At 43.8% G+C, this 18207-nt stretch overlaps 1 protein-coding gene across 24 annotated transcripts in view; it reads left to right on the forward strand.

Annotated features, from left to right (window-relative positions):
* The window catches only part of SUPT20H (SPT20 homolog, SAGA complex component), a 61715-nt gene that overhangs the window by 41437 nt on the left and 2071 nt on the right, over window positions 1–18207 (forward strand). For 7 of the 24 annotated variants that reach the window (XM_053301176.1, XM_053301171.1, XM_053301178.1 and 4 more), the window contains exons 17-22: window positions 3801–3909; window positions 4907–5062; window positions 6806–7118; window positions 7878–8032; window positions 10746–10804; window positions 12592–12702. In XM_053301176.1, the coding sequence (XP_053157151.1) occupies window positions 3801–3909; window positions 4907–5062; window positions 6806–7118; window positions 7878–8032; window positions 10746–10804; window positions 12592–12702 (903 nt within the window). Of the gene's footprint in view, window positions 1–3242; window positions 3339–3800; window positions 3910–4906; window positions 5063–6805; window positions 7119–7877; window positions 8033–10745; window positions 10805–12591; window positions 12703–14416; window positions 14523–18207 lie in introns of all 24 variants that reach the window. The other 17 variants (XM_053301182.1, XM_053301187.1, XM_053301195.1 and 14 more) reach the window with 12 other exon arrangements.

An 18207-nucleotide genomic window follows, 5' to 3' on the forward strand; every position in this document is an offset into this window, starting at 1 on the left:
GCCATCTTTGTTCCACAAGAGATTCTAGCATCCCTTCAGTGGTGGTTGATGGATACCAACATCAGACGAGGAAAGGAGTTCCTCAAACCAACTCGAATCATAATTACAACCGCCTCCAGCAAAACAGGATGGGGAGCCCATTGCCCATACAGAACAGCCCAGGGTACTTGGTCAATGGAAGAGAGGATGCACCACATCAATTGGTTGGAGTTACGAGCCATACACCTTGCCCTGATAGCATTCCAGGGCCTGCTTATCAACAGCCATGTGTTGATCAGAACAGACAACATGACCGCGAAGGCCCACATAAACAGGCAAGGAGGAACCAGATTGTGCTCTCTCCAGACAGAAGCATCCCTGATAATGTCCTGGGTAGAAGTTCATCTAGCATCTGTCATGGCTCACCATGTCCAGAGGGATCTCAACTCCATTGCAGACTGGTTGAGTCGGGAACAACTGCTACCTGGCGAATGGGTGCTCAACAGGAGGATCTTCATGAAGATCACACGATGGTTCAGCCCTCCAATGGTCGACCTCTTCGCATCAACATTGAACAAACAACTTCCCAGGTTCTTTACCCGGTTTCCGTGTCCGCAAGTGGAGGGAGTAGATGACCTATCAGCCAAATTGCCTCAGGAACTACTGTATGCATTTCCACCGACTCCACTCCTGGCCAGTTTCCTTCACAGAGACTGGTTACTCAGGGCACAAATCATCTTAGTAGCCCCTTACTGGCCCAGGAGGCCATGGTTCCCAGAACTTATATCACATGGCCATACAGGAACCATGGCTCCTTCCAGTGTCGGCAGATTTTCTCCATCAAGGCCCAGTCGAACATCACGAACCAGGCTGGTTTCAGTTAGCTGCCTGGAAACTGAGCGAGGAATACTAAGTAAGTCTGGATATTCTAACGCCTTGAGTACTATGCTAGCCTCCATGAGAGATTTCACCAAGCGTATATATCAATACATGTGCAGAGCGTTCCTACCATGGGTGACAAGGCATTCAATACCTCGTGGTGCGGCATCCGTTAAAGATCTCCTCGCATTTCTACAGGACAGATTAGATAAGGGTCTCAAAGCGAATACCTATGTGTATTCTCGGCGGATTCTGTATGTCTCATTCCAAATCCATTCGTCAGGCCAAAGGTGTCTTCAACCTATCACCATTCTCAGGATATAATACTGCCATCTTTTTGTCCCAAACCAGTCCATCCAAGGGAGCAGGAATGGCATAAGTTAGATGTTCACAGATGCTTAAAGATGTATTTGAGGCGCACAGAGGGGTTTAGGAAATCGGAATCCCTCTTTGTTAGTTTCTTACCAGCTTCAATGGGAAGCCAAGTATCCTCACAGACTCTTGCCAGATGGATACGTGCTTGTATTTCCCTCGCATACAAATCTCAACAACTTCCAGCTCCAGAACACATTCTAGCACATTCAACCAGAGCGGCAGCCACTTCTGCTGCCTTCTCGACTAACGCTCCAGTACATGAGATACGCAGAGCTGTAACTTGGAAGGTACCATCGACATTTACGAAGCACTACAAGATTGATGTGTTTGCCACTGCACAGGCGGCATTTGGTCACAGGGTGCTTCAACAGGTTCTTTCTCTGGAATAGGCAGGGATACTCCCTCCCAGAGAGTTTTTGGCCAGGGTTTTGGTATGTCCCAATGAGAGATGTCCTCGGCTACAGGCATCAGAGAACAGAGCATTGGTCTTCACTTACTGTGAAGACTCCTCCTTTTTGCTGGAGCCGAGGACATCTCGGCCCTCCCAGGTGGTGTCCTGACCTACTCCATGGGAAACCTAGAAGTTTAAGAGCACAAGTCTTATTTATGTGGGATCTGTGTATCTTCCACTGTTTTCATCTGATATTTATATATATGTTATTTATTTATTATTACATTTATATCCCACTTTTCCTCCAAGGAGCCCAGAGCGGTTATATGTTACCTGGGGGGTTTTGGTAGTTATTTTGTTCTGTGCATGGCCTAAAAGTTCTTTTGGCCTAAAAGAACTGGGCGGGGGTTATCTGTCCCGGGCTCTTAAGGCTAGTAACAGAATTGCATTAGTCCTGCCTGGGAGCATGTGGGAGAGAATAACCCAATGAGAGAAGTCCTCAGCTCCAGCATAAAGAAAGAGCCTTCACAGTAAGTGAAGACCAGTGCTACGTTCTCTCTACCTTCCTTCCTCTTTCTCCTGGTTGTGGAATGATTAGTGGGGCACACATACCATTCCTCTGTAGATGGAAATTTCCGCTGCCTATTTTTAAAAAATATGGCTGTTGCAGTCTTTCATGTGGCAATTTAGTCCAGGCTCATTAGCTGCCTCAGGAGATGAATGAGAAGGGGAAAGGTTCTGAGCCATTTTGTAGAGGAGGGCTAGAAAAGAAAACCTAGGGAGGGTATAGGGGCTGGAGTTCTTTGCCTCTCTTGACAAAGGATTAGGCACATCTAAACTAGCTGTAGTACGCAGACCACATGTGATTTCAACTTCTTGGCATCTTTCTACATTTTTTGTCAGAGGAGTAGTTTTTTATGCATGAATAGAGCACACTAGTCTTAAATCTATAACTGTGTGTAGAATGTATGTGGAGGGAATGCCAGTCTGTTGCAGAGACCCCCATGGGTGGGCAGGGGGCAGAGATGTGAATTAATTCCATGTGAAGGCCTGACCAGCTGATATTGGCAGATGGGTTTGGGTGGGTTTTGTTCCTGCTCCAGTGTTGTTTCCAAATGCAGAGCTTTTATTTTTCCTATATGAGTGAATAGGAGGCATCCATTTTAATGGAAGAAGTAAAGAGGGTGCACTTGGGGACATAATTAGGATGGAGCTAAACCTGCCCACTGTGTCTCGTGAACCCAGAATCCAGGGTTAAAAGCAGGTTTTGTCCCTTCTTAGCTATATCTTGGATTACAGCCCATATAATTTGTCTAATAGAACCAGAGCAGCCCCCATTGACATAATCTCATCCTATCCTCTGTTTGTTGGCCACGCTGGAGTATGACAGAGTGTTAAGAGCTGACAGATATAGATTGAAGATGCCATTACCCGTGGGTTAGTGAACACACAAATAAATGATGAGGGACACTTGAGTTCATTCTCTCTTCTAGCTGAGAAAGGGAAGAACCAAAAATAATGAGACTAGAGGAAAAAATTAATATCCCCTGAGAAACAGAGCAGAAAGCTGATCCTGCAGAATACTTTCACTGTCTGCCTCTCATTTGTCCACCATCAGAACAGACTGCATGATGAAAGAAAAAAAAGTGGAGTGGCTCTCAGTCCAAATTGCCTGAGGAAGGAACAGTTTGAAGTTTTCCTTCAAAATGAGATGGTAACATAAATGAAACTAATACTCGGGGTCCCCCCCCATCAAACATAAGACCCCAAACCGTATTATTATTTAAGATATTTATACCCTGCCCCTCCAGTACACTACTGCTCGAGGCAGCTCACAACACATACATTGTAAAATAAAACATTAATAAACAAGTTAAAATATTAATACCATCAGGATTTAGAATGGTAATTGCTCCAACATTGACTGAGTTAATGTAGGGTTGAATTTGCATGCCATAGCAATGAGGTTGCGTTTTTACACTGTGATTCTTTGGATTTCACTCTGGTTCTAAAATCTGGGTTTTCTGTATATTTTCTGTCAAAATATAGTGAGATTCACATTAAGCTTTCCTAGAAGTAGTAAGTGGAATTCCCTCGCTCTGAAAATGAATGTTTTACATCTTTTGATGTGTCAATGTAGCTTATGCTTCTGGTGGGGCTTTTCTGTTGTTTTTAGCAGCCTGAGAGTGTGTCTGGTTTTATTCAGTCTTCAGTGCTGGGAAAAGGTGTGAAACATCGACCTCCTCCTATCAAACTACCTTCAAGTTTGGGAAGTAGCTCTTCAGGTAAATATTTCTTTGCATTTCTGTTTTGTTTTAATGATTGAGAATTATGAGGAGAGGGGTTTTGCTTTCTAAGTGTGGCTTTGCTGATAAAAAATGTATGTTAGAATGTGCATATATATTTATTAGGGATGTGCAAAAGGTTTTGAGTGTTCCAAGCTCGAAACAAAATGCCCTTAAAATAAAAAGCCTCTTTTGAGCTCGAAACAAAACGACCGCCTTTTGAGTCAAAACGTTTCAAGTATTTCAATCGCTATTTTGGAGAGCTGTTTTTCCAGGGAGAGCTGGTCTACTGATTGGGGTCAGCGGGTAGACTAGCATGTCGGCCCGCCTTAGAGGCTTGGCCTGCCTGCTAACCCCAATTGGTAGACCAGCTCTCCTTGGAACAACAGCCCTCCAAAATGGCGCTCGAAACATTTCAAGTTTGTTTCATCAAAACAGCCAGCTTGGCCATTGTTTTGACGAAACATTTCAAGCATTCTGCACTTCGTTTTGAGCTTGTAACAAAACAAAACATCTGTTTCATGCACATCCCTAATACTTATAGTTTGCCTCACTTGCCCCTTTACATGCTATACTCTGCTCTGGCAATGACCAACTTCATCAGCCTGCGTGATGGGACCCCACTGGCTAAAGCTGCTGAAGTCACCCTGGTCATGACTTTATTGTGTCCTCACCACAAGCAGTTTGACAAAAAGAGTTCTCCCCACTCCAGCTGAGGAGGCCAGCAAGTGCCTCTTCCAAAGATAAATGAGAGGTCATCATTGAGGTATCTCATGCTTCAAATCATCACAGAGATGGAGAGGACAGGCTCCATCCCTGCTTCAGACAAATCCAGGCAAAACTTGGTTATTAATGCTGGGAGTGGCAATGGCAAAACTCACTGTTTCCATTGTGCTTACTTCTTGTGTTGTACACCTGGTGGAGCACATTTAAGTGAGAAAAAAATCTTTCTGATGTTGACTTGCAGATCATAACATGGATTAATTGTGGTTTTTAGGTAATATTTTTAGTGCACAGCAGTCAAGTGGCCTCCTAAAATCCCCAACTCCTCCTCCCCCCAAGCCTCCGAATGTGTCTCGGAAACAGTCTCTGGATCTGAATCAGCTGAGCATGCTCTCTCCAGCTGCTACATCTCCTGCAAGCTCTTCACAAAGTGAGTCCCGCCCTAAATTCTCCATTAAGTCTTCGTAGCTTCTCATGGTACAATTCCTAACCAGCTGACTGGAGAATCTAAATGTCCAGCATATCCTAAGTTGTATATCAAGTTGTGCAGCACTTAAGGCAGGCATCTTGTTGACTGTATGTACTTTGTTTGCTGTAACCGTACTTGTTTTTCTGTATAAATATATATGTATGCACGCTTTGTGTATACGTTTTAATCTGTTTTATGCAACCAACGTTGGTCTCTCTCTTTGACACAACTTGATGATTGATGTGACCATTGAAGCTTCCAAAATACAGCTCCACTAGTGTATCAACAGCAACTTATTAAGATCAAGTTTCACTGACATACTTTTAAGTAGCTAAAACATTTTGAATGTCATCAGAAATGGTACAGTTGTATCTCTGTGTATGTATATAACATGATCAGTCCCAAGGTGGCAATACAATAAACTATAAATTGATTTTTTTAAACACTCCTACACTGTTTTACAAATCATTACTGGTGAAAAAAAGTGTGAGAATAATTTCAGCACACCCATGACATTTGTTAAATGTTTCTTTTCTTACTTGAATAACAGCCAAGCTGAATTTTTGGACAGAATTACTGAAGGAACAACTTGTAGATTTTAGCTGAGTTTAAAGTATTTATGTGTCTTATGAGCAGATTTATAAGGGAAAAGAGAGACTCCACAAATGTAGCTTATAGATAGTTGTCTATTTAATTATTCACTCAGCTGCACAACATAGTCTTTTGACTTGACTGTGGCATAGTTTTAAATTTTTTGGATGGCTCAAAAGGTGTCAAGAAGGTTTTTCTACCTTCTTCTTTTGCACAAAGAAAACTTGTAAGGAAGCTTTGATCAACTTTTCCAACAGTCTGATCCACACACAAACCCCCATCATCTTTTTCTTTTCTTTTTTTACATTGATGGTACGAATTGTGTAAATCTGTTGCACATAATTGCTGCTGTAAAAAAGGGTTTTCATCATAGCTTCTGGACATTCACATTTCTTTCCTTTCTTTCTGCAGGACATGAAAGCTAAATATAACAAAACATACAATAAAAACACCTCGAGCTTTTGAGTGTTTTGTTTACATGCCGAATTCATTCTCATATATATATATATATATATATATACACACACACACACACACACACAAATATATACATAAACATACACACACACGCGCGTGCGCACACACACACAGAGACAGAGCACACAATGTTTATCTTCTGCCACAGGCATTGTTACTTTCTTCCTTTGAGGTCAGGCAGGCCAGTTCTAGATAACTGTTTTTCTCAGTTTAGTTGTAGTCCGTGTTTTTGTTCAGTCTATGTTCCTTTCTGTTTTAATATTTTGCCAATGTGCAGACATTACATTCTATGTGCTGGACAAAGGTTTTTTGAAGCAAACCATTTTGATTAAAGAAATCCCTCTGTCTGACCTGAAGGTGTTCATGGCAGGCGCATGGCTTAAGTGTGTTGTCAGTGTTAGAGTGACCTCGTGGAACAAAGAGATCAGGTTTATTTGCAGCATTAAGCAGAGTGATGTGGTTTATGTGCCATTTGCTGCATCCTTGCATCTGTCAGAAGTAACCGTTATTAACACTTGTCTACTTTCTGGGTTTTGTTTTTTTAACTGGAGCAAACTAAGATTCCCTTAACTTTATTTTACAAAAGGACTGGCCTTTTATAACAAACTAGCGCTTTTTATTTTTCTCAATGAGCAGGGACTGGAACTCCTAAACCATCTCCTCCTCCTCCAACCAACACCCCTTCATCGACCCCACACCCTCCTGATGCTCAGAGCTCCACTCTGGTCACCCACTCTGCCACCCCTCCTCCCCAAGATTCAGGCTTCGCCCCTCAGTCCACTTTGCTAACCCCGCTTGCTCAGCAGCAAATGTCTCTGAGCCAGGCACTGCCTGTAATGACCATTCCTCTTTCCACCATGGTAACGTCCATTACTACAGGAACCTCCTCCAACCAGGTCATGACAAACACTGCAGGACTTAACTTCATCAATGTAGTGGGCTCTGTGTGGTAAGTTGGTTTCAGTACAGTCCTTCAAAGTTTCTCTCACTTTTTATTAGCTTCCATTAATTATGCTGCACTGAGTGTGGCTGATGCATTAAGGGCTTGGGAAGAGTTTGGCCGTTCATCTAATTGAGGGCCAGGTATATTGTATGATCGAAAGAAAAGGCTCGTTAACTGTTAACTGCCTTCTTTATGTGAAAGTGAGTGCTTTGTGCATCAAATTCTTAAGCCTGGATAAATAATTATAATTATGTGAGTGAGGCACAAAGCAAGAATTTGCTATGAGCTTTATAACAACACTTCTAACTGGCATACAATTTGCCTTTGGATTTGAGAGCATTCCCTGCTTTATTCTCACAGTCATTGGAATAGTATTGAAGGAACAAGAGAACTGCGTGGTGCTGTGCATTTCACATCCCAGGCAGTTCTTCATGTCTTCTCCAAGATGCCCTTTCGATGCTCTGCTAACTGCATGGGAGCTGTTTATCCATTAGCAGCTCCCGTGTGGCTAGGAGGACATCTAATCAATGTGGTATGGGCTCAATTCGTCCTTTTAAAAAATCTTAGACAGAGAAATGTATCTTCCAAACATGTCTACATGTTTTTGTAGATTAATGAGGCCTAATAAAGTCAACTGGGGGCTATAAACTGTATAACCTCATAGCTAATAACTGAATGGCATTGCTGTGAGGCATTGCTATCCCTCTGCTCCTTCAGGCTGTGTTATGCTATGCTTGTATAATGTCCACTATTCCTTTTGTACAGTGGAGCACAGACATTGATGAGTGGCTCAAACCCCATTCTGGGGTGCAGTACTGGTGCAATTACCCCTTCAGGCATAAACCTAAGTGGCATTTTACCATCAGGAGGTCTGGTGCCAAATACACTACCTGCTACAATGCAGTCCACCTCTCAGCCAGGTCAGTATGAATGTCACCCATGGTTGTGTGAGGATGGCAGTAGTGCATGGCAGGAGACTGCTTTTACTTTATGGAAAACAATGAACAAGAGGATTGATTGATTAGTGAAATTGTGCCATTTAGTACTTGGTGATAGGAGCCGCATCTGACTTGAATTAGGATTTACAAGATCTGAACTGGTGCTCCCCCAGGGCTTGGTAGAGAGTTCTATTATGCCAGATGGTGCTAAACCTCTGAAGGCTGAGACCCAGAGATATTTATGCAAACAGTTGCTACTGTACCCCACTTCTGTCTTTCTCTGTATCACTTAGACACTTTCCTCTGCCCGCTTCAAATCTTGTTAATTCTAGGAGTCAAGTGCCACACTATGTGGGATCGTAGCCAATCGTGTCTGCAGCATTACAAAGGCAGAGCAAGAGCTTTGCCCTCGCAGTGAGTTGGGAGACTATCTGTGCTGAAAGCTTGCCACACAGCCCAGTGGGCGGGTGTGGGGGTGAGGAGGACAGGGAAATGATTTTTGCTTCTCTCCCCTTCTTGCAAAAGCCCTTTTTGCTTTCACAGATGGGACTCTCAGGGACATATTTGTGGAAGCGGAAAGGACTTTTGCAGGGAGGGAAGAGAAGTTAAAATGGCTTCTCTATCCAGCGTGGTGTAGTGGTTAGACTGCTGGACTAGGACCAGGGAGACCCGCGTTCAACTCCCCATTCAGCCATGAAACTAGCTGGGTGACTCTGGGCCAGTCACTTCTCTCTCAGCCTAACCTACTTCACAGGGTTGTTGTGAGGAGAAACTCAAGTATGTAGTGCACTGCTCTGGGCTCCTTGGAGGAAAAGCGGGATATAATAATAATAATAATAATAATAATAATAAATAATATCCCCCTCCCCATGTGCTGGGCTGTGGGGTAAGCTTTCAGTGTAACTAATCTCCCAGCTCCCTGCGAGGGTGAAGCTCTTGCTCTGCTCTTGTAATACTGCAAATGTCAGCCAGTGTAAGGTTTGGTAGGCCCTTCTCTGTTTTCCCCTGCCTGCTAAGCCTAGGCAAGTAGTGATACCCTGTCCTTGGAATGCTTTGTCAGTCTTTATACAAGGCACCCACTGTTTCAAGTTTTAGACACAAGGTAAAACAGATCTTATTTGCCCAGTCATTTTAATGTGGTGTATTGTTTTATTGGCTGCTGCTTTTGGAGTTTTTAGATGACTTTGCTGCTGTGCCTTTTTTAGTTTTTTGCTTTTGTAGCTTGTTTTATCTTGTTTGGTATTTATTTTCTGAGTATGTTGCTTTGAAAATTTTTTGATGAGGCAGGGCGTCACTGTATTTAAACAAATAAAATGTGCTTTTACCTTTTCTTTCCATGATGTGCTGAGGGTTTAGGAGCAAAGGCTGGAGAACCTATTGGGCGAGGATTCAAAATTGCCAGCTTTCTTTACACCGATGCCAGATGTGTTGCAGAGGTGCACTGCAGATGCTCTGTACCAGTCTGCTGAGCCCTAAGAGCTTAATATAAAATGTACTTAAAACCCACAGAGCTCCTTTCTTTTCCAATTATTTGCATCGGCTGCAGTTGGAAATCTGTTCAACTGACTTATCAGATATTATTGACAGGTCAGCTGACCACCTGTTACTTGGCTGTAGTCAGATACTGGCAAATATTTGATGAAACCAAAGATGCCACTGTGTGGGTGGCAGCTTGTTTTCTGTCTTTTGTTAGCAAGTGCAAGAATGAGGCCTGTTGTACCTTAACCTAGCAGCATAGTAAAGCTTCTTCTATTTCCCACCTGCCATAACTGCAGGCAGGTTCCAAAAATGAACACAAGAGCCATCACAGTGATAAAAGTCACACCCATGACACTATCTTGCTTGCTGAAGGAACCTGGTTTCCATATGATCCAGCTTGCTGGCCTATAAAGCAGCTGTAAGGGACTGGGTTCTCGTCTAGAAAGCTTTTAACTGTTAAGTTCTGAAACAATGAAATTAACTAACTTGTTTTTGTAATCAGTATAAATATCAGAAGTTAATGTTTTGAAAATGCTTGACCATTATTCGACCAGTCAATTGACCAAATCATCAACTCGAACTTTAAAAACTAGAGAATAAGCAGGGGGGATCTGTAGTTTGGTTTGAAATTAAGACAGCACTTTTTGCTTTATACAGGCAAGCCCCATTATTCATGGGGATTCCGTTCCTTGACTACTACCACAAGTAACGAAACTGCGAGTAACGAGGCATTGTGCCTATGGGAAATGGGGGGTTAGGTTCCAAAATGGACAAAAAAGGTTAAAAAATAGCAAAAAGACAGCCAAAACAAGTGAAAAAGGCTAAAATAATTGAACATGTTTACTGCAACGTGCTCTGCAGGATCTACATGTGCCCAGGCATGTTCCCCAACACTGGAAAAAGAAAGCCATAAAAAGGAAATAAATGAGCCACAAAATTGATCCTACTGACAAAATGGTGGCCAGAAATCACCTCCCACTTCTGGCCCTCAAGGAACCGCGGATACACATGTTTTAACCCTTTTGTATCCATGGATAATTAAATTGGGTGTCAATTAGATACCCACAAATACACAAAACTGTGAATCGCAGTTCCGTGAGTAACAAGGTTTGCCTGTAATTTGTCATGTATTATTACTGTTATTGCCTAGCAATTCTGTTTTCTCCCAACTTAACATGTAACTAAATGCAAAAAATAATATTTACTTAAATCTCAGCAGGTGGTCCTTTTGGTTTAAAAAATGCTCCAGGCCTTCACCCTTTGAATCTGCTACAGGTAATTGTATGGTGAGGTACTTAGAACCATTTTCTATGCTGGTCTATCTAACTAGGCAGTTAGTTTTGGTGTGAATGCAATGACCTGTATCTCCTTTGACCAGTAATGAAAAGCATAGAGGTTGTTGAAAATATTTCATTTGTTTGTTCCACATATGCAAATAGAAGCCTGAGGCAATGCAGAATTTGCTAGTGTTGAACCTACTGAGGAGGTTGTGCCTCATACTTGTTGATCAAGATGAGGGTAGAGCACTCTGCACATTATCATAGATGTGTTCTCAAACTGTCATATGTATTAAAGAATCCCACCCAAATAATGGGGACGAAACAGAATGCAAAATGAATAGAAGTTCTAGGGCTGAAAAATGACTTCTAAAACTGGTTCCCAAGCCCGGTACTAGTGACTCCAGGTTAAATTGAAGCTCCAGTTCTGTGTTTCTTGCCAAGAAAGTGGCCTGACTTTTTAATTCTGGCTCCTGTGTATTACATTATATGATTCAAGCTATTTTATTTTCCTTGATCATTGGCCCTCTGGAATCATCTTGGCATCAGGGACCAGATTTCTGTTTGAGAAGTGATCCATGAGAACAGAAATGGCTGGTTCAAAACAGCTCTTGACATAACTATCTCTGCCAGAATATGGAGTTGTGGCAAAGATGTGTGGTGATTGGGCTACTTAAATCAGGCTGGCTCCCTTGACACTTGAATGAGGAAATAAAGGACAGGAAGGTGTTGCAACAAAAAAATGAGAAGGGGGCTTGAGGGTGGAGTTACATGTTTGATGGAGACCTGGGTTTTTGAAGGCAGTTATCTGCTGAAAAGCTGTGAAGGGATTGGGGGAAGACTATAAAGGGCAGTGTGGGAAGCGGGGAGCAAGAACACAGACAAAGGTTGAGCTCTCTGGCCCATGATTTCTCCACTGCAAACTGCCCAAAGAAAACAATGCCAACATATTTATATACTGCTTTTCAACAAAAGTTCCCAAAGCAGTTTACATAGATATAAATAAATAAAGGTGGCTCCCTGTCCCCAAAGGCCTCACAATCTAAAAAGCAACATAGGTTAGCAACAGCCACTGCAGGGATGCTGTGCTGCGGATGGATAGGGTCATTTGCTCTCTCCCTGCTAAACAGAATAACCATTTTTAAAAGCACCACTTCCAGAATGTGTGGTGCTCTGACACAGTGACTGGGTAGGCAGTTTTCTTTGGGCTGCAGAAAGTAGGGCTGTTCTCATGACCATTAATTGGGTAGGAGAAGCATCCTACCCTAGCTCGGTAGCTGTGTGCACTCCCATTTTCAGTTCACGTGTAAATTAGAAACAAGGTTGGTGGCGCCAGTGTTGTGTGCTTAGCAGCAGCTGGGTTGGAGGACTCTCTCCTACCCAGAAGATGTACTTAGGTTTTTAACAAGGTAGGAGGAAGAGTCCTCCGAGGCTTCTCCAACCTTATTCACAATTGTGAGAACAACCCTAAAGTAATTGATGGTAGGAGCTGTATTTGTTTTGGTGTTGACTTCTGTCCTAGTTGTGAACTTGATCTTGATGCACTGCCATGTTTTCTTGAATTGGAGATGAGGAAGGGACCTTTCAGGGGAGCTTTGTAGCAAGCTTTATTTTTTTTTAACATCGCTGCTGACATCGCAGCAAAATGGGCAGGACTTTTCAAGAATGACACATGGAATATACAAAGAAGCTGAAAATATATGTATATATCTACATTTTCATTTGTCGTCCTCACTGGAGAATAGTGAAACCTGACCGACACCTCTTGTCTTTAAACCTGAACAGCTTCCAGGTGGCTCGCTGATTTTCAACCCTCTCCAGCAGCACCAGCAACAACTCTCCCAGTTCTCTTCTCAGCAGCCTACAACCTCTACTCCTCAGCAACAGGGTGATCAGGTTGGCATACCTGTAGCAATGCATCTTCTATTCAGTCTTTGATAATGATAATATGGCTGCATACTTGAAAACAATATCATGAAAACATAGGACCAATGGGGATATGTACTTGCTCTTGTGATCCACCTTGCAGTGTTCTAGGGTCAAAAGAGTTTTGGTTACTTGTTGCTCATATTGGCATGGAAAGGACTTGGTATAATCATAGCTGAAGCCTAACTCAAGTGGAGTTAACCTCAGTTAGCTGTACTGTTGAGCACATTAAGCTGTGGTCAGCCCATTGACCCGTCTAGCTGGTCCTGTCTATTCTGACTGGGAGTAGCTTTCACGCAGAGGTCTTTTCCAGCCTTGTTACTTGACCTTTCATTAACTGGAAATGCTGGAGATCTTGTGCATATCAAGCCTGGCTACTGAACCAAGCTGTGGCCCTCCCTCAGAAATTCTGATCATTTGAAGTTGGCTTATGCAGAGTCAGACCCCTGATCTGCGTAGTCCAGACTGAACATCTGAGGCTGACATCTGACGGGCTGTGGCTCTCCAAGGTCTCAAGCAAGAAGTCCTTTCTACACCTGCTACACCTGTGTGCTTTAATCAGACAGACAGACAGACAGACAGACACACACACACACACACACACACACACACACACACACACACACACACAATATCTGACAGCAATTGGGGTGTTTCTTGACTCCCACCAATAACTCAGTGCACACATCTTTTCAGATGATTAGAAATGAAGATAATGAATCTGTCATGCTTGGAAAAGAGACACAAGCGTGCTTCCACACAGCCATCTTATCAGTTCCACACTTATTCTAAGTGCTGTGGTGCTAGGGATTGTTTTGCCTAAGGAAGGCTAATAAGGGTTTGTGTGGGACAGACAAGATTACTGAATATAAAACAACTTGTCTCTTTTGAAATCAAACAATTTAAGTTAACTGAAAGTTGCTCATCCACCTGAGCAGATAGGATCAGGAAAATCAATGAAAGGGAAAAGATAAGTTTGCAATTGGTTATTCTTTTTCTGCTAATAGATAAAAGCTGATTTATAAGGGTTTGAAATTGAGAGAAAAGTAGTGTTTTATAGATATGCAGGCCTATCTTTGTATTTTTGTCAGACTCCTGTCAAGCTCTTGAGTAGATTGTTTCATCAGTTGTTACTTTACAACTTCAAAACGGAGATTCATACATAGTTTGTCCAATGCTGACTGCTGTTTAAATGCACATGAAAGGCAGGAGAACCACCTTTGTTCTAGTAAATACCTGGAAAACACAGTGGCTATTAGGCATGATAGCTGCCTTGCTACTTTGACAGTGAATTCTTGGGGTTGCACTTCACCTAGCATGTGGTCTTCAAATTACACCATTTCGTATGGATAGCTCAAAGTTACTTGAGAGGAGTAATCTTTCAGACGTGTTCATGGACCCACCTCTTTTCTAAAGATGGGGCAGAAGTGGTCCTCTGCAGGTGATGTCTTCATAGCCCACAGACATTCACTGCATGGGTGACAATAGAGGGCCAGTACAGATGGATTGCTGGTTTTGTGCAAATCAGTAGCCAACTTGGGAATGTGGAGTTTCTCATCATTTACATGCTCGCAGCCCTTGACACCTAGTTAAATAGCTTGTTTTAAAAGGGAAATAAAATAAACTTAACAGCATATTCTAGTGCCATGTAAGAAAGCAAGAATCAACTTCTGTTTTTTGCCAGGGTTCTGAGCAAGGTTCCACAAATCAAGACCAGGCCTTATCTGCACAGCAAGCTGCTGTAGTTAATCTGAGTGGAGTAGGGAGTTTTATGCCGCCTCAGGCAGCAGGTATGTATATTCAGGAAGTATTACCCTGGAGCACTCCATTACAAATCTGTTTCTTGCTTGCAGAAAAAACCACGGATAGTAGCATGTCCTGGTAAATATTCACAAACTCTGCCATGTAGTTCGCATATTATAACCGGGTCTGTGCAGCAGTCTATCCCATGGGTTAGGTTAGATTAAAGGGAAAGAAGTAGATGCCGCTGCATGCCTAGCAGAAGGGACACATATTTGATATCCAACAGGATGCTTCTTGCACAAGTCTTTGTTTTGCCAAAGCTGTAGAGCAGAGGGAGACCAGGAATTTGTTTCAGAAGTCTTCCTGGAACTCCAGGAAGAACCCAAGACAGACTGTCTGGAGCAAAGTTTTGCAGACAGCCTTCAGACCCAGATCAAGTTAGCTGGACATTCTGGATCTGAAACTTTTCTTCCATACACAGTAAGGATCTTCTGCCAGTAGAGCAACACTAAAGGACTAGATATTGCCCTGGAACTGTAGAGCTGTGCTGAATATACATTTATTTCTGTCCTGCTACATCTCAATAAATAATACTGAAAGTACTATAGTAAGGCTCCCTGCCCCCTTTTATCAGTTTTACTAGAAAAACCATTTAGCTTCTGAACATTTGTGCTGAGGTTCATAGTAGACCTGTGCATGTTCCAAACGTCGAGATGGTGTCTGACCTGATCCCACAAATGTTGGTTTGGAATAGGGGTGTGCACAAAACCAGCTAGCCCAGTTCGGTCATGACCCAGCCATGCAGAGGCCCATTGAGCATGCACAGTGGCCTCCAAAATGGCCACTACGACAGGGGTGAGGCCCAGAACGGGGCAAAGACAGCAATTTACAACATAATCGAGGCCAGCAGGGGGAGGGGGAACCTCTGGAAACACACACACCCTGCAGCCTCGGAGAGGCCCCCAGTGGGGACAAGTTTAAAAAAACAAAAAATTTAAACTTAAAATTGTGAGCCCCCGCATCCTACCAAACGGCCAGCGGGAGGGTCTGGTCTGGCACCAAACCGGGGGCAGGGGTTCAGTTCGATATCGAACCATCAAACCAAACATGTTCAAACTTGTTTGCACAACCCTAGTTGCACATCCTTTGGACCCTTCGTAATGTTGGGTTGAAACCAGATTTTTTTCCATAGCAAAAGTCCCCATAAAAGTCTCAGGAAAGTTCTTAAGTCGCAAACCTCCCCCAGCTAAAAGGGGAGCTCTGAAAGCTGTCCCACAAATAGGTAAGGAGGGCCAGAATCAATGTATTTAATTATATATGATTCCAACCTCCCTTTGATTTAAAGTTAAATTTCAAAAATTAACCAGAAATTCATACTCACTGTGAAACCCTGAAGAAAAATAATGTAACACCTAATACACAGGGGAAGTGATGTTACATCAAATCTAAGCAGAAGTGACGTAATATCAGAGAATCTCAGAGCGGAAACCCAGAAACTGGCTGCGTTATTTTTGAAAACATTTTTTAAAACTGTTTTTTAAATGTTTTAAAAATGGGCTAAAAATGTTTTTAAAAGGAGATTAATGCATGGGCAGGCAGACAAATAGAGGGCAGAAGATGGGTGGGTTTTTTTTGGTGTGTGTGGGTTTTTTTTTGCCAACTGTGATCACAGGGTGGGGGTCGGGGGAGAGAGCAGACTCCTGCTGCCATTTGGAGCTTTGGAAAGCTCTGGTTTTTCCTGAAAGAGGTTTGAGAAGTCCAAACTAAAATGAGCTCCCCTAATCTGGATAAGGAACTCCTATGATCGACACTGCAGTCCTAGTTTATAGGCACCAGAAAATGGGAAACCAGCATTAAGAGATGCTTCAGACTCTGGTGTACACACTGGTTTGTTCCTTGGTTGTACACTTGAATTTTCAAACATCCATCAGTGTGTATCAGGGTGCAGAATATGGAGAAATCTGAGGTAAGTGAGGAGTTGTCAGAAGCTGAGTTGTACAAATTCAACCTTCTTTGCAGAGTCCTAATTTAGTCTTATTGCACTCCCATGAACGAGTCTGACATGATGTTAAATGAGTTTGCCCTGCACTTTTTCTATTTTAATGGTACAACTGGGGGCACAAACTAGATCAAAAGTATAGAAAGGTTTTAACACTTTGTGTACCAGTATGGGTGCTCCTTTCGCTTGGAGAAAAAAGCTTCCATTGGTACCCAAAAGAAATACCTCCAAATAGCACATATGGGATGGGAGTGCATGAAGTTCCCCCTTCAGTTCTTCTCTAGTTCTCTACTTAGAAAGAGAGAGCAAAAGCAAAAAAAACTGCATCAGAAACCTTGGAAGTAACATTTGATTCTCAGTTTAGACTAGATTCCTGAAGGCACTCTGTATTTAGTGGCTTTTGAAATAAAATTTCTAATAGTAGATCCTAGGAGTGTGGTTTACTTGATAATCAATAAATAAAAGGAGCAATGCATCATAAAAAATAGTACTACTTTGAGTCTTGGAGCTAGACGTTCTGCAGCACTCTGATTGATTTCAATGATATTCTAAAAAGCTGCTTTCATTTCTGAAAATACTGCATAAGGAGCACTTCTTTAAAGCCTTTAAACATTTAAATACAGTTATTTTGTGTTCTTACAGGTTTTACTCAATACTAACCTTTCTGATCTCTTGTCTTTTCTGTCCCTATATCTTCCTCTCCTGATCCTTACAACTCCACCCACACCTTTACCTGCCTGCTTTCCTCTTCTCCTTTTGTAGTGTTGTCTCAGCTTGGCTAGTGGTGTGCCCGAACCGGTCCGGCAGCCATTCCAAAGAATGGCCGAACTGCCGGACCGGTCCGGCCCTGCCTGGTTCGGGTCCGGGTGGGGGGTATGTCTTTAAGGGCGGGGAGGGCTTGCTTAGCCCTCCCGCCTCCTTGCCCCCGCCAGCGCCCGTATTGTACAGTATAGGGGCGCTGGAAACCAGCCAGCCCCCCCCCCCCCGCCGCCGCGGCGAAATAACCCCTAAAACCAGCCAGCCCTCCCTCCCTCCCAGCTAGCTGCCCGCCCACCCACTCACCCAGTCGCTCACCCGGTCGCTGGATAAAAAGCGAGAGGAGCTCCGGCACAGAGCTCCTCTTGCTTGGAAGGCCTCCAGCAGAATGGTGGCTTGCGCGCGCATGCGCGCGCCGCAAACCACGCCATTCTCCGGAGGCCCGGTCTACCTGCCGGGAAAGGGCCGGGTAGACCGGGCCTCCGATCGCTGGGTAGACCGGGCCTCCGATCGCCGGAGGCCCGGTCTACCCAGCGATCGGAGGCCCGGTCTACCCGGCCCTTTCCCGGCGGGTAGACCAGGCCTCCGGAGAACAGCGTGGTTTGCGGCGCGCGCAAGCCACCATTCTGCTGGAGGCCTTCCAAGCGAGAGGAGCTCTGTGCCGGAGCTCCTCTCGCTTTTTATCCAGCGACCGGGTGAGCGACTGGGTGAGTGGGTGGGCGGGCGGGCGGGCAGCTAGCTGGGAGGGAGGGAGGGCTGGCTGGTTTTAGGGGTTATTTCGCCGCGGGGGGGCGGCTGGTTTCCAGCGCCCCTATACTGTACAATACGGGCGCTGGCGGGGGCAAGGAGGCGGGAGGGCTAAGCAAGCCCTCCCCGCCCTAAAAACAAGGCCCCCCTTCGGTGCCGGTCTGGACTTCTCCAGACCGTGCACATCCCTAAGCTTGGCTGTCCCATAAACAAACCTAGCCACAGCCTTC

Source organism: Hemicordylus capensis, chromosome 2 (genome assembly GCF_027244095.1).
Source record: "Hemicordylus capensis ecotype Gifberg chromosome 2, rHemCap1.1.pri, whole genome shotgun sequence".
NCBI lineage: Eukaryota > Metazoa > Chordata > Lepidosauria > Squamata > Cordylidae > Hemicordylus > Hemicordylus capensis.